Source organism: Gymnoscopelus microlampas (genome assembly GCF_963454915.1).
Source record: "Gymnoscopelus microlampas genome assembly, chromosome: 19".
NCBI lineage: Eukaryota > Metazoa > Chordata > Actinopteri > Myctophiformes > Myctophidae > Gymnoscopelus > Gymnoscopelus microlampas.
Genome location: NC_139956.1, coordinates 20,188,606 through 20,211,074, shown reverse-complemented (window position 1 = coordinate 20,211,074; position 22,469 = coordinate 20,188,606). Strand labels below are relative to the sequence as shown.

Below are 22,469 nucleotides of genomic sequence, written 5' to 3'. Positions count from 1 at the left end.
TAGCAAGGTAGCCTGTTTAGGAAGAGAAAAACACTAAAACATTGAAATTCTTCAAAGTGATTTCTGTGTTAGAAACAGGAGGGTTATTTAAAGGTATGGTAATAATCCGTATAGGTCTGTCGGCACCGTGTCATATGAAGCCGCCGTCAGGACGTGTGTGTGTGTGTGTGTGTGGCTGTTTTCTAAAGTCTCTTCTCCCCCAAAAAACTTGTCCTGTTTGCGCCCCTCCTCTCAGACTGCTTACACACACACACACACATACACACACACACACACACACACACACGCACGCACGCGCGCGCACACACACACACACACACACACACACACACACACACACACACACACACACACACACAACCACTCCTTGTTCTTCAATGATATTTGCATTTCAATGGCGTGTAACACACAGGCTCTCGGGTTCTCTCTCTCGCTCTCCTCCGCTTATTTCTTTAGCTTCACACTACACCACCACTCTGGAACCATACACTTTCAATACAGCCTAAAATGTGACAGTATCATCATCATGTCAAACCAATTTTGGTCAGCTACATAAAACTATATAGCCTATAGTTTTAAATACTTGCTCATGAAAGTCTAAAACGCTTGGCTTTTAATTCATATCCGAGTAACAATTTGTTTGTCTTTGTATAGGTTCCACTTAAGCCTATAAAACAATTACCTAGCAGGTGAGCCATCACATGCAGGTAAGGTAACCCAGGTCAAATAATAATAATACTACACATAAAATAGCCTAAAACTGAAATGGTCTATTTGAGTTGAAGTCCATCGATTTATTAGGCTATGGCAGGCTACCATAGCCTAATAAATCGCCATTTCAGGAGTTGTAGACTATTTTATGGTAGCCTAATAACCTGGTCACACAGGCCTACTACTTTGTCAGTGAACAGTATAGCAACAGCGGCCTTCACAGCTTCACTGAGCTTATTTTAATGCTTTGATTTAAATAGTGCTAATTATCCAGAGACTGGTGAGTGAGGGCACATCACACACACAGCCATTCCACATGCATGCATGTATTTCATGTATTCTACTCCCCACCCCACCCCACCTTCCACTGCTATGGAGCTCTATTTAAAAGGGAGAGAATAGATGGGAATCTGCGACAATGGCGTGCTGGACACAGTTGAGTGAGCATCTCCCCTCTCTCAATATGAACCCCCGGATCCACTGCTGCACAGCACACAATGCCCCTCTTTCACCCCCCAGTGTTGCCATGTCCGCTTATTATAAGCGAATTGGGGCTTGTTTTTCTGTAAAGTTGCTTGTAAAGTTGTAGTTGCGGGTTGCGGTTTTTAGTTGCTTATTTGGGCTTGTTTCCACATTTTTAAATTATTTTAACCAGTGGTTCTCAAACATTTTCAAGTCAAAGACCCCCAAATTAATATGTATTTGTCTTCGGACCCCCATCTGAAAATATGGGACCGCCATACAAGACAAAAAGACAAAAAAAAAGTTTCAAAAATATGCATTTAAAAAAAAAAATCAAGGTTTTTATTTTAGAATAGCAGATCTACCAGCTATTTTCAAATAGCCAATGTATGTATATGTTTAAAGGGCGAAGGGCTCGCTTCTTTAGGGCTGGTTTCTCTCGCATATGCTGGCAACACTGTCACCCCCCAGCCTTTACTCCTGTACCACGTGGAGAAATGGATAAAAGAGAGAGAGGGAGGGAGGCATAGGGGAGGGAAAGACCATAATAAGTAGGTGTCTCACATTATATGTCCCGTATGAGAAAACACTAGGAGCCCTTGATTTGAAGGGAATAATTGCCATACCCTGAGGGCGAAATGTCTCTCTATTCTCTAACACCCGATTCAAGCTTATTAGAGAACGACACCTGGACATATGCTAGGTGTTGATCGAATTCCAGGAAGATTTAGAAAACTGTCCCAAACACTGGGTCGGGACCCATTAGTGGGTCGTGGACACATTTTTATCCCTTATTTTGTTTCCTACATTTTGTTTTAATCATTATTATTGACAAAACATTCCCAAAAATGTATAAAAATGAAATTAATTCAAAACAAATTCTCTTTTGGGTCTTGAGCTAAAAAGTTTGGGAACCACTGATTTAGAACATTTCCCTTTTGAAAGAGTTTTAAGTGGCAATCTGTTAACTTTAATAGTTTAACAATATGCCATAGCCATTACAGGGTCCTGTTTAGCCCCTTTCGGGACCCTGTTTACCTTTTTTGTATTTGGGAAGACGGTAACCAGGGTCCCTTGACGCTCAAAGCACTCTCTCTCATATTCGCGGGTACCACTGTCTCGTCTCGGGCTAATAGCTCGTCGCTTGGAAGTTGCAGAGATTTCTCAAAGGTACCAACAAGAGCAATACTAAACCGCGCGTAATCTGCATTAATGCGCTCGGATCGGCGCTGCCGTTTAACATTTTTAATCATTTAGTAAAGCTAAATTTCCTCTCTCACACAATGCTCCACTTCCCATGTCCCGCCTCCCCGCGGTGTGATTGTCATGCAAGCATGTAGGAGCTCGCCAATCAGAGGCAGTACCGTAGGACCATAGAGGTATGCGTAGGACGCGCAGCTTGTCAGTCACCGCGGGGAGGCGGGACATGGGAAGTGGAGCATTGTGTGAGAGAGGAAATTTAGCTTTACTAAATGATTAAAAATGTTAAACGGCAGCGCCGATCCGAGCGCATTAATGCAGATTACGCGCGGTTTAGTATTGCTCTTGTTGGTACCTTTGAGAAATCTCTGCAACTTCCAAGCGACGAGCTATTAGCCCGAGACGAGACAGTGGTACCCGCGAATATGAGAGAGAGTGCTTTGAGCGTCAAGGGACCCTGGTTACCGTCTTCCCAAATACAAAAAAGGTAAACAGGGTCCCGAAAGGGGCTAGGTCCTGTTATTAATGAACCAGTCAGGTGAAAAACCAGACGTAGGCTTTTTCATTAGGCCTTCTACCAAGAAGTAGGCTACTCACATGTTTGACTCAACAGTATCATAAAGTGTCAATACCCTATTGTAGAAATAGTCTGTTAGAAGTAGGCTACAGTATTCAACATTAACTTGAGTAAAAGTACAAAAGTATACTTAAAGTACCAAAAGAGTACCTTTGGCTGCCGCAACATATTTACTGTCAAGAGGGATTATTTTGAGGCTGAGTTTACTTGGTTGAGGCAAGGTTCTGGCAACACCTACCTGTTTACGGCGTCAGCCGACTTATATGGCAACCGGCCATGGCCATGAATTTCATCTCACTCTAGTCATGTCCTCCAGAGCGGAGGCATGAAATGTTTGTGTGCAGCATGGTGAGCTAAACAAGGTGTGTTTAAAACTGCAACTTTGTCTTATATTGATAGACTGTTAAGTTCCCTTTTTGCAAATGTTATGAGTTTCATTGATGGGTTGTTTATTTGTTTGGTTTCAGTTTGTTCACGTTTTGTGCTATGTTGGATCCCTGGACTCATTCACTTCCCTTTGTTTCTCAGTGCAGCCAGAAAGGTGATTTAATTTGCTGTAATTTTCCTTTTTACCTTTTTTGTCACGTTGTATTCTGTTATTCTTTATGCTGATTATTACCTTTTCTTTCTCACAGTTTTGACGGGTTTTAATAAACTCTGTAAACCGAAACAACTGACTCGTTCTTGACGAAGGGAGTGACAGTACCACTTTAAAGTACTAATTATGCAGAGGTCCCATTTCACAAGTTTTCAAATGTATAACAAATCCTTTGAAATAGCAGATCTACAAGCTCACAATGCATTACTTTTGTGAGCTTGTAGATCGGCTATTGCTAAAGTATCTGAAGAAGTGTTTTTTACAAAGTAGCCTAACTAGTTACTAAAGTTTTCAAATGAGTAAAAGTACAATATTTGCCTGTGAGATGTAGAGTAGAAGTACAATTATTGAAAATTGGAAGTAGCCTACTCCAGTAAAGTAAAAAAAAATATCTACAAATTTTCCTTAAAGCATTGGTTCTCAAAGTGGGGTCCGGGGACCCCCAGGGGTACTTGAGGGGATACCAGGGGGTCCCCAGCTAAATGATTTATAGGAACCAAATGGACCCTTATGGGTCTGTAACTGAGAGTGTACAAATGGCACCAAATGTACCCTAACGGGTCCATTTGGTTGCATTTGTACACTATCAGAGTTAAATTAACATTGATTTACAATATGAATTGGGGTCCCAGAGATAGAAATGCCATTAAAGGTGTAGTGAAATGAAAAATATGTTTTTCACACTTTTAGAGCATATCCGTGGTCATATGGGCATACCTAACAGTAGATGCCAAAAAAAAGAGAAAAAAAAACATTTTTGTGTATTTTTACATCTAAAGTCCCTAAAAAGCTAATCTTAATTACTTCCTGTAATCGAAAACGTGCTGCGTGATGACATAACGCAGCCTTCATGAAAATAAATGAATCTTGATTACATGCACCTGTTTGATTCCCATAGCTGCACGTTCTTCAAACACAGCTGATTTTAATTACAGAGATACTCCGTTTTCAATCTCATTGAAGATGAGTGTATTACTCATTTTAAACTTCATCTGCACACTAAAATATGTATCTGAAAACATTATAGGTTAGAAATAAGCCAGGTAGTAGCAAACGTGCGTCACTGGCCGTCTCTCTCTCACTTGTAAACAAACACTAGCCGTGTTGCAGTTGCACACGGCTGAAGTGATTGAGATCCAACGTCCCATAGCCTGAAGGGATGGGACCTTCTGATTGGTTTAGAGTCGTTGAGCCGACGTTTCAGGCTGAACCTTCAAAATAACTTCAGTGCGTCTTTAAATGGGGGTCTGTAGCCTATTGGACGTCAACTGGGGGGGTCCTTAAATTACAATGATTGAGAATCACTGCTAGAGCCGTAAAAATCTTCTCTTATGGGGTCCCTGGCTTATCTTTACAAATGGGGGTCCGCGCGGGCTAATAAGTGTCAATTTGAGGGTCCTTGACATGAAAAAGTTTGAGAACCAGTGAACCACTGACTTAAAGTCTACGTTACTCCACCACTACCACAGCGCGAGCTACAAAATAAAGACTTGTCCGCAGCGGCCTAGTAGTAGTAGGCTACATTGAGCTATAAAGACCGTACTAGCAGCAGAAACTGGTTAAGTAGGCTGTAAGTATTTACACAAACATATCTGATCATTTTATGTCATGATGAAAGGTCACTTATTATCCCAATTTAATTACCAAATATGCGTGTGACGCTGCCGTTAAAGTTAGCTGCAGTGCTAACCTTAGCCCAATGAGGGCAGCAAAACGTAGGCATAGCATAGAGAGGCATAGCCTCCTAGATATTTATCAACAACATACAACAAACACGTTTTAATGCCATATAGTTTGATTTCTCAAATTATTATTTATAGGGTAAGAATTCATTGAACTGCTGGTGTTTGAAACAAGGAAATACTCATGTTTGCTGTTTTGACTAGGCCTATACATTTAGTTTTAAGCACATTATGATTGTTTACCCCCTGCCAGTGGAAAAAGTACTAACATTTCTTACTTAAGTAAAAGTATCAATACTCTGATGTATAAATACTCTGTTACAAGTAAAAGTCCGGAATTCAAAATGTATTTGGGTAAAAGTACAAAAGTATTGGCATCAAAATGTACTTGAAAAACAATCTTTTGAAAATAGCAGATCTACAAGCTCACAATGCCTGGCCAGGCATTGTGAGCTTGTAGATCTGCTATTTTCAAATGGCCGAAATGTATATAGGGCTGAAGTGGGTAATGCATGTTTTGTAATAATAAAATTCAATAGTGGAGTAGAAGTAAAAATTTGAAAAACTCCAGTAAAGTAAAAAATACCTCAAAATTGTACTTAAGTACAGTACTTGAGTAAATGTACTTAGTTACTTTACAGCACTGAAAGCACTTTAAGGCCACTTCCAATGGAATTTGAGCTGTGTTTTCTTGAATTGTCATTTCACATAATGGAAAAGGTACACTTCACCTTTGGCACAGTTTCTAATCTAATCAATCTGCATCATTGGTGGGCTATGGACATTTCAGAAATCTGGCCACCCAAGCTGATAGAAACTACACCCTTTCTCTTCCTGGAAAGTTAGCATGCAAAAATAGATCGCTCTTGCATTCATTTGAAAAAAAAAGTTTGAAATCTTGTCTGAAATGACAAAACCTGCCTACTAATGATAGGCAGGCAGGTTTGTGAACTGTCAACAGCCCTCCTCTGAGACACAGAGCGAGTAGAGAGAAATGGTGCCATCTTATAATGAGCATGAGGACCAATGTCATTTAACAACTACAATATAAGGCTTGACATTTATCAGGGCAGTTATGTACTGAAATGTTTCTTTGTGCAGATATGGCCATGTCTCTCTGCGATGACACACTACTCTGCAACTTCCCTAAGTGCCGGGCCAAGTTGTATGGCTTTGCCTGGGTGACAGCGTGCTCCCACGTCTTCTGTGACCAGCACGGATCCGGCGAGCTCAGCCGGTCCCCTGCCATCTGCCCGGCATGTTCCTCCACCCTCTCTGGGAAATTTGACATTGTCAGGACAGAGTTGTCACCCTCTGAAGAGTACAAGGCAATGGTGCTGGCAGGTCTGCGGCCAGAAATCGTTCTGGATATAAGTGCCCGGGCTCTGGCCTTCTGGAGCTATCAGGTCCAATTTGTATTTCCCTGTCTGTTGTGTAATTTGATGTATGTACTAATTCTGCAAGTAATGTTTTCAATTTGAAAGAGATGAATCAGAAATCACACTAAATTCAACACCAAAATAATAATTAATCCATGTCCAGTACAGCATGTTTTGGTAGCTCTGGTGTAAAGTTATGCTAGTATTTCAGTGAGGTGTTCCCTCCCTCAATGTCACACCTGGTTCCTTCCATGAGTATACAGGTCCACCAGGAGCGTATGTATCAAGAGTACAGTCTGTCACGGGCTGAAACTCAGGTGAAGCAAATGGAGAAGGTCTTGACCCAGCAGAACCAGACCAGAGAACTGGAGCTCAATGCCATTAGGGGGGAAGTCGCTTCATTGAAGAAGGTAGACAAATCGTTCTCAGGATCAGTAAATCCCAAGGGGGTTTATTTTAAATATTTTAAGTGAAATAAAACAACCTTTAAAAAATCCTTTACAATAGGATCTCTACAAGACCATGCATGATAAAGGAATAGTGTTAAGTGGATTAACACAATTTCTTTATCACACACAATCTTGTAGAGATTCTATTGTAAAGAATTTTGACACGTAATCAAAAGCCACTTTTATACAGAGATCCCGCAATGGTGCCATAACAAAGAGCATGCCGACTTGGCTTTTTACACACCAAACAAATCCACCCCCTTGTGTGCTTCTACAAGGCATTCTAGCATTCTGAAATCAGAGACGTGCACAACATTGTCAGCATCATTATGCTGTTTGACAGCTGTTGGTGGATTCTATACATTTACAACTATATCTTACACACAAAACTTTTATAACATAATGTAACTCTCTCCCTTTCTCTCACTTGCTCTATCTCTCAATCACTCTCCCTTCCTCACACACATGCAGCGCACACATAGTCTCGCGTAGCCACAACTATTCCACAATCTCCGGATGCTATATAGAGTCTGGAAATACACCTACCGAAATCCAAGAGAGGAAGCTGGCACATCCGTTCACGAAAATATATTTTAAAATATCTTTACATTTTATTTTTTAATTTCTATTTCTGCTAAGCAGCAAGCTATATATACTTAGATGATTTTGATTCATATTAGGATACATTTGCGCGACTGTAAAGACGAAACGGAAGTGGGGAGGAGGCTTCACATCCGCTTTATATTTTAATCATGATCAGAGCTTCCGAGTCCCAGACTGTATGACCGGAAACATTTGAAAATTATGGGAGGCAATAGTCTGGGAACGCAAGACTAGCGCACACACAACTTGAGATGACAGCTGTCGGTAGAATAAAAAAATGTTCTACAGTAGCCTACAGATATATTTCACAAAAAAACTTGTATTTTCATTTATTTAGACATGGCCTAAATATTTAGGGCAGTGGTTCTCAAACATTTTCATTTCAAGGAATATGTATTTGGCCGTGGATAATATTTTGCGCCAAGGACCCTGATTTTGTTGTAATTATTTTCCCAAAATCTTTCAAATATTTTCGAGATTTTTGTGAAAGTAGCAGATCTACAAGCTTACAAATTGTGAGCGTGTAGATTGGCTATTATCAAATGGCCAATGTATATAAGGTTAAAGGGGTTAAACTGCTATATTAACACATTTTGCTGGGGACCCCCTGGAACCCCCCCAAGGAGCCCTGGAGGTCCCTGTGTGTATGATAACCACTGATTTAGGGTAACTGATTCTGTTGTTGCTACTGTAAGCACAACAATGCCCCTCCATTCCGTGTCCTTACCTATTATACAGAACAGTAAGGTGGCATGTGGGGCAACATTCCCACATTGAACAGGCTGTGTAAAGGGGCATAAGAGAGAAAAATATCTAATAACTAGAAAATGTGCTCCTCGGAGCACAGGTCTCCGCCAGTACTGTTCCTGATTAATCCTGTCTTACCTATTTATATTAGATATTGTCACGTGTCACTTGACCGATGTTAGCTTGGCTGATGGAAGCTCACTTCAAAAAATATAAATTATTTTTTGAAGTGACGCACCTATTTATAGGTTTCTATTTCGTCATGCGTCCCGCTAGCCAATCAAAAGCATAGGTGACAACATATTGTCACGTGTCACGTGAAGCTTGACCAATGTTAGCTTGGCTGAGACGGATGGACACACGGAAGGACAAGAACGAAAACATACTCTCCACCTCTGGCGGAGACAATTATTTTAGATAATTGCCATAATCTAACATACAGTAACAGAGATGGCAGCGATATAATGTACCATCTGCGAAACATCCACATTTTGTGCTCAGTTAAATAAGTGTGTAAGTGGTGAAGGGTAGTTGATAGACAAGGCTGGTAAAAGCCGGTCAATTGTAGTACTTGGCTTGATTACATGTATTCTGTTCTATGAAGTGCTTTTTAAGAATTTAAATTGGGTAGTGTTGGGCCAGTTTCTACTTCGTGGCACAGTGGTTGCTCAAGGGAAACCTGGAATTTTTGTTGAGCGACAATTGTGCAACAAAGTAAAAGTCAAGCCATTCTCACATGTTTGACACGTATTACAACATTCTCCTCTGTTGCCATTTGACAAATGCATTTCTTCTTGCTCTGCCTACTTGTTTCATCATAACCACTCAGATGATGGAGGAGTACAAGAGGAAGTACAGCGAGGTGTCGGAGAGACTGATGGAGAGAAACCGACAGTACCAGAAACTCCAGGGGCTCTATGACTCCTTGAGACTACGCAGCATGGTTGGGGTGGGGGAAAGAGGGCCACCACCACCTCCAAAAGAGCAGTTCAACACTGGTGAGCAGGCAGGGTGCTTTCAAATCTGAGCTTGAACTCTCATACTGGTGTATAGTGTATGAGACTACATTGAGTTATATTTAACATTGGTCACCCATCTTTCCGTTGACAGAACAGATTAGTTATCCTTTCACAGAAAAAGATTAATCAGACGAACGGTATGTATACATTTTTAGGATCTATCTACCTACTGAGATTAACATTGGGACTGGCACCGACACATTATCAGCAGGAAGTGTGTAAAGAATATCGTAAATAGCACAAAGAATGCCCAAACAGAAGGAATTATCTTTAGAAGTGCCAAGTCACCAGGACAGAATATTGTGAGTAAATAGCTGACTGGCAATGTACAGCAAGTGAATTCCCCTTGTTGACGGACATCTTTCTAATTCCCATGTCTCTCCCAGGGTTTGTCCAACAGGCGTCTCCCCAGGCAAGCCCCCAGTTCCTGTCCATAGGCCCCCAAGGTGAGAGCAGACTATTTTCTTGCCTGGACCCAGATGCAAACAAGACCTTCTTCCAGTTTAGTTCCCCTCCCAGACACAGAGGACGTCCCTTCCTGAAGAAGCAATGAGTGAGGCCGAGATGTCATTGGCTACTAGTCTTTGATAGTGAATATCACACAATATTATAAGTTCATTATATGCAACAGCTGTTTTTGTTTGTAGTGTTGAAACTGTCTAAAATGGGCATACATTTCATGTAAGTAAAAATGAATTAAAAAATATTTTGCAATTAATCGTGAATATTCTCATTCCATAGAGGATGGATAAAAAAAGTCATACTCTTACTCAAAAACATTTCAAGCAAATACGGTACTACATTTTACTGTGCTATATCTAACACCAACAAACCAAACACTTAATAAAAGGGCAACAGATAATTATAAATGCTGGAATTCAAATATTGTGGAAAAAATAGTGCCTGTCAATAAATATGTTATTATATTCATTATGAAAATCAGTGTTTGAACAGTTAAATCCACCCTGTCCCCAACATTCAGTAATCATGCAGTTTAGTGGTTTTGTGATGTCACGAGTGGAAGAATTCCACCTTGGTAAACTCATCCAAACTCTGTATGAACAAATACAATCAATAAACATTACTTTAATATTTAACCGTAGATAAATTACAGAAATGAGTGTCTGTCTGTCCCAGGCTTAACTTGGGCACTGTCCGACTGATCGACAAACTTGGCGTGTGTGTCACCAACGACCCGGGGATGGCGTATGGGAATTTGGTCAGACCAGCAATTGTCCAGAACCAAAAAAACACAGTGCATGTGGAGGATGCACTGAATCTCTATGTGTGTGGGAGGCTTCGGCTTCCCCTTACGTTTTTGCAGACCCAACCCATAGGCTTGATTGGTCGAGCTTTGCTGCTGCACCAATAGTGTTAGCATGCACAATAGATCTCCATCCTTTAACAGGGAAATGCACAAAATGTCTCTGTCTACTGTAGGCTACACACAAAATAATGACCCAATCAGAAAAACTAAAGAACAAGCCTTTCCAATGCTTCGTGCTTCAATGCACTTTAACAGGTGTCATATTTAAGTACAGTTGTAGTTGTGTTGTTGTTGTGTTTTCTTAGCAGGCAGACGGGCTGGGAGTTGAGGACTATATGTTTTTCGTTAGCTCCATAAAGAACCTCTCACTCCACTATACAGCTCCGAGATGAGGTTCTATGTCGTTCTCATCCAGGATCGGTGGAACGTCCGCCAAGGCTCCGCTGTTTACCCTTTTGTATACGTCGTATCCCAAAACTAATGGTAGATTCCAAACCGCACGGATGTTTAAGGTTTGGTTGGCGGCATAATATTTTAGGTCGGCAGCTAAACTACCCGTTTAAATCGCTTATTTAGTCAGCCTGTGGCCATGTTTCCCATTCAACCCGGAAAACCCCCCTACGTCCGCTGCCAGTACTGCTCCCGGTTTGGCTACAATGGGAAACATGGCCAAACCTTAAACATCCGTGCGGTTTGGAATCTACCATTAGTTTTGGGATACGACGTATACAAAAGGGTAAACAGCGGAGCCTTGGCGGACGTTCCACCGATCCTGGATGAGAACGACATAGAACCTCATCTCGGAGCTGTATAGCGGAGTGAGAGGTTCTTTATTGAGCTAGTTTTATCGTGTGATGTGATGTCGTCGCTCAGCTGTAGTTGTAGAGTTGACGTAGGACTCCAGTAGGAAAATGGTTTCATCTACCTGGATTTCTGTTGAATCCAACTTGTTAATGTGATGTCTCAGAGCTTCCAGCTGTTGTTCCTCTGGTACTGTGATCATTTCCTTCACCTCCTGCAACTGTTCATCGTTCGACCCGCTAGCCTGCAGAGATGCCAGGATGGCCTCAATTCGCTGAGACTTCTCCAGCAGACGCTTGTTCTTTTTGGTTTCAAACAGCCGTCGATCTATGAGGTTGGCCACCGTCTTGTAACAGTGTTGCAGCAGCATCCTGGCAGTAGACAGCTGGTTGACAGTGTACAGGTAGACGGTTCGAGAGGGGGCGTGGTCTGGCGTCTTGGGAATCTCCTGCAGTTGGACCAGGTTTTCAGACAGCAGCGTGTACAACATGTCTTTGGCCTCCTTCGCCGGAATCATCGCAAAGTCTTCCACCTGCTTCTGCTCCAGGTGACGTTTCGATAGCAAAAGACGGAAGATTCGCACAGATCTTGTACCAAACCTCTCCTGTACAGCTGACTCCAGTGTTGCTCTGGCCAGGTTGGCCAGTGCTCTGTGAAGGTTGACAACGTACATTCCTCCTCCACTGTCACCTGACTTCCCCACAAACTCCATTGGGTCGTCCACCAGCAGCGTGAGGTACTGGTCCAGGATGGGTCTGCTGATGCTGCAGTTTGACGGCAGGGAATGGAAGATCTCATTGGCTGAGAGAGCCTGTGTGCCGGCGGCGGTGGGCGGGGTGGTGACTTCACTCATTCTCAACATGGTTCTGACGATTTCACTGCTGGTCTGGTCCAACTTGCTGGCCACAGAGCTGATGATAGCCTGATCTCTGAAGTGAAGATGGAAGCGCTCGAAGTTCACCTGCCAGTAGATTCCCTCATCTCCATGAGTCTCGGTCTCCACCCGGGCCTTCTTCCCGTTCCTCTGCTCATCTCCGTCATCGCTCGACCGCCGCCGTTTACCCCCACTGACAGTGGGAACCTTGTAGCAGTCGGGGAAGCTCTCTGGGGCGGCTGGAGCAGTGCTAGCTGGAGCAGCGGGAGCACCAGCGGTGCCCGGGGTGCTGGAGGAGTCACTGGAGGCTGCAGGTTCCTTCTCTGACACCGGAGGGCAGCGCTGCAGGAAATGTGTCTCCACCAGTTTGGAGAAGGCCGTGGTCACCTCGCTGTATTCCATACTCTTCCCCTCCTCCATGTTGAGCGTGAGGCGGTCGGCCACCGTCTTCACGGTGCTGCTCATGGTCATGTGGCCTCTCTGCAGCAGCTCCTCTATGATCAGCTCCCCCGTGTCGCCGTACAGGGTCTTGGCCGTGTAGATGAAGCGGGGGTAGCGCAGTATTCGGAGGATGCGCTCTCCGATGGCATGGTACTCCACCGGACCCCCGGGACCCCTGCGGCCCGTGCTGAAGCTGCACGTACCGTGCTGCATCAGCACGCACAGAGACTTCTTCAACAGGTCAAGAGGGGTTCCGGTCGTCTCATGAACGATGTTCTGGAGGCTCTGTGCTCCGTTCCTCAGCAGGTGAGTGCCCACCTTCTCCACCACCTCCCCAAAGTGCTCCTGGAGGAGCAGGCCACACAGCCACACCTCCTGGGCCGTCATCTTTACGTAGTATCTAATTAATAAATGTTTAACAGCACGTGCGTCTCATCTGCACATAAAAAATCACACCCAGTGTGAAGTGGGCAGTGTGGTCATCACAGTGGTCATCTCTGGTGGAGACATGGGCATATATACACATATATATGCCCATATATGGTCAGGTGGCTATATGGGACCGACCAACTTCAAACTCTGCATGCGCAGCGGCAACGACTCGAGGGAGTATGGTGTCCGCCGTCGAGTAGTTCGGATTTCCAAATATATATGGGCATATACTTATGACATCAGTTCTGCCAGAAATAGTTTAAAATGATAACATTATAGTTATCATAGTGTTCATACAATAGTTAAATATAATAGCTTGCAATCCATTTTCACTGAAATGTTGTAAACTAGTTAAAACAAGGTATAACAAAGCTACTGTTATATCTGACTTTGTCCTTGTGTCCGTCCGTATGTATGTATGTATGTCCAATAAACAAACATTGATGACAACATCAATACGGGGCTCATCAAAGGCAGATTCTGCCCCAGAGGTAACATAAAAGTGCGGTGGGAGCGCGCCCTAAGGGTGCGCTCCCACCGCACTTTTATTTTACCGCTGGGGCAGAATCTGCCAATGCTTTGTCAATGCAAATGCGTGGATTCTTGGAAAAAATCCGCAAGACCAGGAATCCACGCATTTGCATTGACAAAGCATTGGCAGATTCTGCCCCAGAGGTAAAATAAAAGTGCGGTGGGAGCGCACCCTAAAGGAGTAGTTCCCCCCCAAAAAGACTTATTTTCTATCAATTACACACTCCATGAAGCCTTGAATAAATGTTGATTTTTTTGTTTTTGTCAAATTCCTAAATTTGCCAATAATTTGATGGCGGAATCTCCGGTGAGTCTCCCATTGACTGATGACCCTCAAACACAAAACTCAACACAAAAAGACAGGCACAATCAGTGCTAACCAATAAACTGTTTGGTTTCTTCATGCTTCTCACTTGGCTTTCATACCATCCACTCGTATACTAAAATCAAAAGACAGAGGAGAAAACTGAAACAATAGTCAGAGAATAGCACAGCCTGAACGTTTCTTGATCCAGAACTATTTATTATTCATGTCTTAAGTCTTAGTAGTACATTGTTTTTCTTGGAACGGCAGTAGAGAGGCCGTGTGGAGGTGGGATATGCCCATCTCTCAGTGATGAATTTGTTCAGCAGGGCAGCAACTAAATGTTTAAGAAGCGGATAGTTTGACCAACCTTTAACGTTAAACCAACATTTAAGATCATCATCAAGCATCAAAACAAAACAAAAATGCTTTATTGCCATAAAGCTCAAATATATAAGGATTAATTGAGGGTGTTGATGTGAAACAAGAAAATGTGTGGTTTTGACAACAAAATATTTAGTTAATAGTTAGACACATGTGATTTTTCTTTTTCTGCCCTGAAAATAGGACATAGGACACTTCTAATGGAATCCGATGTTTTGAGCTGTGCTTTCTTCAATTGACACAGAACTACCTTCTTATCTCCACATCCCCTAATTCCTTCATCCTCTCTGCCTCGGCTTTGTTTACATCAAATGCGCATCAAATCAATTTTCAATAAATACAACCCGAAATCGGTGTGTTCTTCTATAAATATGTTATTCTAATGTACAGTATGTAACAGCTGTTTTTGTTCGTTTTGAAGCTGCATGAATTGGGCATAATTTCTATCAAATAAGATCACCTTCCTCTATTATATTATGTGTATATTATAATTTATAAAATGTCATTCATTGAAGGATGGATAAAGGAGGGGTGGGGCTTTGTATTTAAGTATGCTTTTGACCAAGGTCATGGAATTACTCAAAAACATGTCAAGAAATATGGTCCTACATTTTGCTGTGCTATATTGAACAACAAAACAAACACGTTTAACGCGTGGATTGCAGATTTTGGAATGATGGAAGATGGAATGTTTCCTAATAGAAGTTTGACCAGTTGATATAGTATCAGGCTACTGTAACTTGTACTGTAAAATGTACAGTATACTGCATGTCTAACAGTGAATACAAATCAGTTTTAGTTTTTTCATAATATTGGACTCAGTCTGACAAACGAGACAGGTCATTCAATAAAAAAAAAGAAATCTCCCTCCCTCACACAACAGAATACAAAAAGGGAAACGTATTTAAATATATACAGTTTTCGAAACAATTTAACTCAACAGCTAAAGTCTATTTACAAAATCCAACACAAGAAACAGGCACAAACAGTGCTAACCAACAAACAGTTTGGTTTCTTCATGCTTGTCATACACCTCTAATCTGTCGTTCTTCATGCCACTTATTCTCTGTGGGGTTTATAGCTGACTGAAACGGCAATCTGGCTCTGGACGTTCTGTCTCTTGCCATTGACTATGAGGAGCAGAGGAGAATCCACTCGTATACTCCTAAAATCAAAAGACTGAGGAGAAAAGGGAAAGAAAAGTCAGACAACTTATTTACATTAGAAGTCTCAGAACATTGTTTTTCTTTGAACATCACTTATATTAGAGAAAACACATTTTCTGTATTGGCATTTAACTAGCCTGATTATCAGCCTGAAGCTGCATGGAGCTTCAGTCTGACATTGACTCCAGGGTAGGCGATTACAAGGGGGAGGGGATTAGAACTGGTTTAGAGTTTCCCCTAAACCAATCACAAGGGATACCCTGCCCAACCTCCGACTCTCATTGGGACGGTACTTTTTGTGCCGTATAAATCCTACGTTCACAAATACAACACCAGACCAAGAGGAGGCAGTCCACTCAGAGAGTGGGCGGGGTCTATGGTCTGGAACCAGGCTAGCATTTAACTGCAGTTGACATTAGCTTAGTTCCGGTCCCCACTAGCTTAGTGTGCCTGTGTGGAGGTGGGCTATGGATCATTAAGTGATGAAAAGTAGAACACACACTTTGAAGTAAACAGCAGATGCTGTATAGAAGAAGAAGACAACACAAGGGACTTGGCTAAGAATAGCACCAACACACAGCAATGCAGATCAGTTCCAAAAGCATTTAAGACACCCAAACGAAATAATATTTAGATTGCACTGCACTTCCTCAGACAGCAGTCTGCTTGAAACGTTAACTTTCTTTGAGTATCTTAACCACTTAAGCTTAAATTTACATGACCGTATAGCAAAAATTGCAAAAATTGCCCATCTACAAGTGGCATTTATCAGCTACCTTTACTATAAAGAATAAATTTGCTCCAAAACGGCAGGGTTAATAAATGCACCATGGGAGCTGCTCTGCAGTACAGTCGCTTGAAGGAGTTTCATACAGAAGGTTCAATATTCAGTTAGTGGCTGCTTCCTTTTCACAAATTTGTATGTAATGTAAGTACTGTACATCTATAATGAATACGAGGTATTTTATAGCCACTGACCTTATCAATATGCGTTACGCTGTGTCGTTTGACCTGGGGTTCAGGAATGACTACCGTGTCTCCTATTACTACACCCCAGCTGTCAGCTGTGTTGTATACCATCACCACTATGCACGTCTCCTCACTGTCCACCATACCAAATGTGCTGGAATCGGGAAGAGAAATGTCACTTTTAGCACACAATTAGTTGATAGACATATGTACAAGTTTACAACAGCGCCTTTTGCTTGAGAAAAATAGATTTTCTCAACCATCCTTTACAAAGATTGAAGCTAATTCTAGCAATAATGGCAAACTTAAGCTTAATTAACCCCCCCAATATCGTTTTTCTCATATTATAACATGCATAACCCAATTGTACTCATCCACATACACACATACACATACACATTTGCACTTACAAACATGAGAGAAGTTTATAATGAAAATGACAATTTAACCTTTAAATTAGTTTAACTCACAAGGCCATCCGTCCCTCAGGGACTAGACTGAACACCACCTTGCCTAGGGTGGCTACTCCGGCGTTGTGGCCCGGTGTAAGAGAGGACAGGGTCTGTGGCTCCAGGCTCCCCACACGACCTGTAGGGGACCGGAACTGAGGAGAGGAGCAGGGACCCAGGGCCGAAGTGTTGAGGTTTGCGAGCATCGTTCGTAACCGGCGTGCCTTCACCTTCCCCTGGAGGAACGGATGGATGAAAACATTAAATCGATGTTGAACTTTGGCAGAACCATGGGTTGTACAGCTACCTGGGCATGATAGAAGTCTGAATATGGTAATAACCAGGACTGACTTTTTAAAATAATGGCAGAATCTACTTGATCCAACTTCATATGTGTGCAAAAAGTGTGATTTTGATCCCTGCTTATTGTCCGTATCATCAGCCCAAAAATGGTGTCTACTGTCTTTCTCTTTTTCAATGCGCTAGACACCTGAGAAAAGGATCACACAAAATGTGTCCCACTCGGACAGCGTCCGACCGTTCGGAGACTTCAGACTCAAACTTGGCGTGTGTTTCATATGACTCATATGACCAGATGTGCAGAGCCGATTGGCAATTCAGACGGACCAACGGATTCCGAGAACTGAAAAATCAGGAATATCTATTGGCCCGAGGAAATTCTCAGTGTGTTGTATGCAACCAAAACCAAACTGATTGGCCAACCGAAACCGTCGGCTTCACGGACAGGCGGAGCGTCACTCACGTCACATTTGTGCCGCTAAGCCAGTAAAAGTCCCTGATTGGCTATCCCGACCCGTCGGCTTATCTGATTGTCCAAGCATCGCATATTATTTGTGCCGCTTAGCAGTATAAATGGAACAACACGCTTCATTCCCAATATGTATGGATGGACCCAAATAGGCCGGTGCCGTCCTAGTATTTATAAATATCTTTTTTCAGTTTTACTTTGGCTGTCTTTAGTTGGATGGCTTTTGCTAAAATTAAAACCACCTTTATCTGACATACTCTATTAACATTGTGAGAATGAGCCTGTCCTCCTGTCTTACCTTGTTCTCTATGAGTTCTGTGACCTTCATCAGATACTCGAGCAGTTGCTTTTCTCTTTCTGGAGGCTCGTCCCAACCAGGATCGAGGGCGGCAGCCCGACTGTACCCACCCAGTGCCGACCCAAACATCTCTTCATATTGGAACAGATTGGCTCGGTTGAAATGTAGGTCAGAGAAAAACTTGGCGGTCTTGTCCACTTTCTCCTAAGAAGGCAAAGTGTAAATAAATGCATATTTTGCTTTTAAAAAACATATCAAATGCATGCGTTATATACGCATAGATATTACATTCATGTGTACTCACGGACTGTGCATAAGCGTTTAGGGCTTGCTGGGACATCTGTGCATTCTGTCCACTGGAAAAAAATAGTGACAAGTAGGCATTCCCCAGGATGTCTGTAAGAAAAAGACAAAACAGTTGTAATGACAAAACATAATCTTATACAAGTTGTTGAATTCCACATTGACCCTCTGGTCTCCTACTCACACCAGGAGTTCCCATCCATAACGTCTAGCTGAACGGCCTGCCGGGCCATGTCCACGCTCTCCATCACACGTTTTCCCTGTTCATCACTGTCCCCTGCTGGCACCTGCCTCAGCAACATAGACAGGCTGCGCAGGGACACCTTGTTCTTACTCTGCAAAACAGGGAGACAAAGACCGGGAGGAAGATTAGACCATATGTGACATCTATCAGCAGAGAAAGAAAGAGATGTTAAGACCTTGAAATTGAGCTTCATCAAATTTGATCACAGCGACAGTACCTTTCAGCTGATATACATGGAGTGAGCAGGGAGGGCTTTACTCTTAATAGACACTTAAGTAATCCACACTTTGACAAACTCTATGGATGTCACAGGGATTATGGGACAGTGTCTCACCACTAAATCCACCAGAAATGGACCATTATGTATGAGACCCTGCTTTACGGCAGCAGTGTTGAATTGGACCATTAAGTAGAGGGACACGAAGGGTACCAGGTGGGTTCAGTCGTGTCAAGGAATAAGGGAAAATCTAGTTTACTCAAATGAAAGTTAGAAATCCTCCATGGCATCTATTGCAATGATTCTCAACCTTTTTAATTCAAGGACCCCCAGTTTGATATTAGGCCACGGACACCCATGTCATATGATTGTTATTTCTGGGACTCAAATCTACGCTGAAAATCCTCAGTGTTAATTTAACTCTGAGAGTGTACAAATGGAACCTCCGAGAGTCGACCCATACCTCCTCAAGGATCCCATGTTGAGAGCCAGTGGTCTAATGGTCTATCCAGGTACACACACAACAATCTGCCAGCAGACTGATGCGTCCAATTGGGTGGACAAAATGTCCTGGTGTCCCCCCTATTCCAGCACGCCTGCTTGAGAGTGCATGGAACTGCCATGATCTCATTCCTTAAGAGCTTCATATAGTTTGTTGTGCGTGGTGTCGGAAAGAGCAGTTTTACGAGCTTGTAGATCGGCTATTCTCAGTGTGCGACACCGGCATACAACAAAGTATAAGTCTGACTTTACCTTACCTTTTGCAGGGCTCCTGTAAAGCAGTTTTTGGCAGCGATCAGGTCTCCTCTTTTCCAGTACTGTTCTCCCAGGGTGTTCCAGCCTTCCACTAGGCCAGGCTCCAGTTTCACTGCCTTGGAAAGGCACTCCTCTGCGGTAGCACTATAGTCTGGAGATACGTTTAAACACCTCCCCTTTTGGAGCAGAAACTCTGCTTTGTTTTTAAAGGACTCTGGAGGAAAGGGGACAAACCACATAGAAGGAAATGGATCTGATCGGAAAAATGCATGCAGGTGTGTATTCTATAAGATGGCATGATCAGTTCTGAAAACACTGAAATGAAAAACATGCAAGGCTATATTTGTAGACATTTTTCTTTTTTCATTGCCCACCTTCACCCTCCTCTAGCTTCTTTAGTGTCCTCTCCATCTCTTCTGCAACATCAGTCTTTTTCTTCCCAGCATCCTCAACACTGTGAGTCTCAAAATAATTATCTCTAAAATTATACAGCTCATCCACCAGCTCCTAAAACAGGAGGAAGGAGAAGGGTAGATGAAGGTATACTGATTGTGAGCAACCGAGATTCATTCGTAAGCAGGTCAAAGGCAGGTATAGGCTCAATTGAATGCATTTATTGTCACCAAAATACACACAACGAAAAAAAGAAAAGTATCATCATCATTGAGCAGTACTGTAGTGTACAACACTGAGACAAATACAAACTGATTATTAACCATCTTAACCTCCAGCTGTGCAGCAGCATGTTCCTGTCATAAAAATAGTGACTTGGCTGCACTGAGGTGGACGTTCACATGAATTATGCATTATTAAGACAAACTGACATTGAGATGACTCAGCAAAGATGCATAACAAAAAGCTAACTGGAAGGAACTCGTTAGCAAAGCATGCATCAGAACATAAAAGCCTCCCATACAGTTACACTGCCACTAAGAATCAGTGGTGTAAAGTAACTCAGTACATTTACTCAAGTAATGTACTCGAGTACAATTGGGGTATTTTTTACTTCTACTCCACTACATCTCAGAAAAGTACAATACTTTTGTACTTTTACTCAAGTACATTTTTGAATTCCAGACTTTTACTTGTAACAGAGCATTTCTGCATTGCAGTATTGATACTTTTACTTGAGTAAAAAATGCGAGCACTTCTTCCACCACTGCTAAGGTTGTAGCCAGGCACAATGCACATTAATAGAAACAGAAAACTATGTTCAACCAGATCGACATTAGTTACACAACAACATCTATTTCTGCATAATGGCAAAAGCCTGGTCGATTAATATGACATTAATGTGATATTGCATTGTTGTTGTTATAGCAACCATCACTCTGTCTGGACATGACTATAGCAAGCCATCCAAGTGGCGATGCATAAGAGAGAACAGAGTCAGTCATATATAAGTTCACTGCTTGTGTAATTGATATATTACCGTCAGAATGTGTAATTCATCTTTGTCTTTTTCAGGCTCCTCTGTCTTGTCGACCTGATCCGCCATCTTTCAGCGTTGATAAAGAGCAACACAACCAGTGTTGCCAGATTCTGCAATAGAAATAAGCAACCAGGTCTATGAAAACAAGCCCAAAAGAAGCGACTGCATTAGCCCTAGAATGTCTGTGATCTTACATACATTTTAGAATACATGAAATGTATGTAAGATCACAGACATTCTAGGGCTACTACAGCTATTTGAAAATACCTCAGAGTCAGACCGACGCGTTGTGAGCTTGTAGGTCTGCTATCTAAAAAAAGGAAAAAAGAAAAAAATAATCTTGGGAAAAAATGGGTAATTCTGGAACATTTTTAAAACATTTTAACAACACAAATCTTGTGGGGGGGAGGGGGGGGGGCGGGGGGGGGCTGGCACATAATATCTTCAGATGGGCCGGGGGGGGGGGGGGTCTGTGGACAAATACATATTAATCTGGGGGTCCTTGACATGAAAATGGTTGAGAACCACTGGTTTAAACTACACTTTAGAAACAAGACCCCCAAAAAACGCGCAACCCGCAACATAACAATATTTACAAGCAGCTTTACAGAAAAACAAGCCCAGAGTCGCTTATAATAAGCGGACATGGCAACACTGAACACGACACCTGCTGGAAAGAAATGAACAACAAAATTAATTCTAATAAACCTAGTATGATTCCAGGCTGTATTCAGACAAGCATTTCTTGCAATTAAAAATACAAATATCAACACAACTGTTAAATTATTACCTACAGTAATATAGTGGTGGTGATGATCAGGGTTGCCAGATCTGCTTATTATAATTTCCCCTTAAGATTTTATTTGAAAATAGCCGATCTACAAGCTCACAACGCGTCGCATCGCGACGCGTTGTGAGCTTGTAGATCTGCTATTTTCAAATAGCTGATGCACATGTTAAAGTACTCATGTGGCCCATAGTCGCTTATTTTGGGCTGGTTGCTTGTTTCTCTCACAGAATCTGGCAACACTGGTGGTGATACATGATGGATGGAAGTCGGAAGGAGTCCTTCGATAAAATATATCCCCATCTTGAGCAATGGTTCCTCTAAGTGGTGTAAAGTAACTACAGTAAGTACATTTCCTCAAGTACTGTACGCAAGTACAATTTTGAGGTATTTTTTTTAATTTACTGCGGTATTTCCAATTGTCAGTACTTTTACTTCTACTTCACTACATCTCAGAGGCAAATACAGTACCTTTTACTCCACTGCAAATATTTGATAACTTTTTAGTTACTACTTTCTAGATTTTGATTATTATTACAAAACATGCAATAACCACTTTAGCCTTATAAATACTTCCCGATCTACAAGCTCACACAACGCATCGCGATGCGACATGTT

At 42.2% G+C, this 22,469-nt stretch overlaps 3 protein-coding genes across 3 annotated transcripts; 1 reads left to right on the top strand and 2 right to left on the bottom strand.

Moving 5' to 3' along the window:
• Window positions 1-6,333: 6,333 nt before the first annotated feature.
• Window positions 6,334-9,980, top strand: ccnb1ip1 (cyclin B1 interacting protein 1; the record flags this gene model as incomplete). Its single annotated transcript, XM_084042286.1, has 4 exons — window positions 6,334-6,636; window positions 6,873-7,019; window positions 9,238-9,406; window positions 9,814-9,980. The coding sequence occupies 4 exons, from the start codon at window positions 6,334-6,336 to the stop codon at window positions 9,978-9,980; spliced, it is 786 nt and encodes a 261-aa protein (XP_083898412.1).
• A 1,558-nt stretch (window positions 9,981-11,538) lies between these two features.
• On the bottom strand, window positions 11,539-13,197 carry LOC311034404 (DNA-directed RNA polymerase III subunit RPC3-like; the record flags this gene model as incomplete). The annotated part of the gene is made up of 1 exon (XM_084042285.1): window positions 11,539-13,197. One exon carries the CDS (start codon window positions 13,195-13,197, stop codon window positions 11,539-11,541), a length of 1,659 nt encoding a protein of 552 aa, XP_083898411.1.
• Window positions 13,198-14,293: 1,096 nt separating this feature from the next.
• ttc5 (tetratricopeptide repeat domain 5) lies at window positions 14,294-21,174 on the bottom strand. Its single transcript, XM_084043045.1, has 9 exons — window positions 21,065-21,174; window positions 20,007-20,139; window positions 19,635-19,846; window positions 18,600-18,750; window positions 18,417-18,508; window positions 18,113-18,316; window positions 17,067-17,281; window positions 16,606-16,750; window positions 14,294-15,640 (listed from the first exon to the last, which is right to left on the bottom strand). The coding sequence occupies exons 1-9, from the start codon at window positions 21,128-21,130 to the stop codon at window positions 15,521-15,523; spliced, it is 1,338 nt and encodes a 445-aa protein (XP_083899171.1). The 5' UTR covers window positions 21,131-21,174; the 3' UTR covers window positions 14,294-15,520.
• Window positions 21,175-22,469: the final 1,295 nt, after the last annotated feature.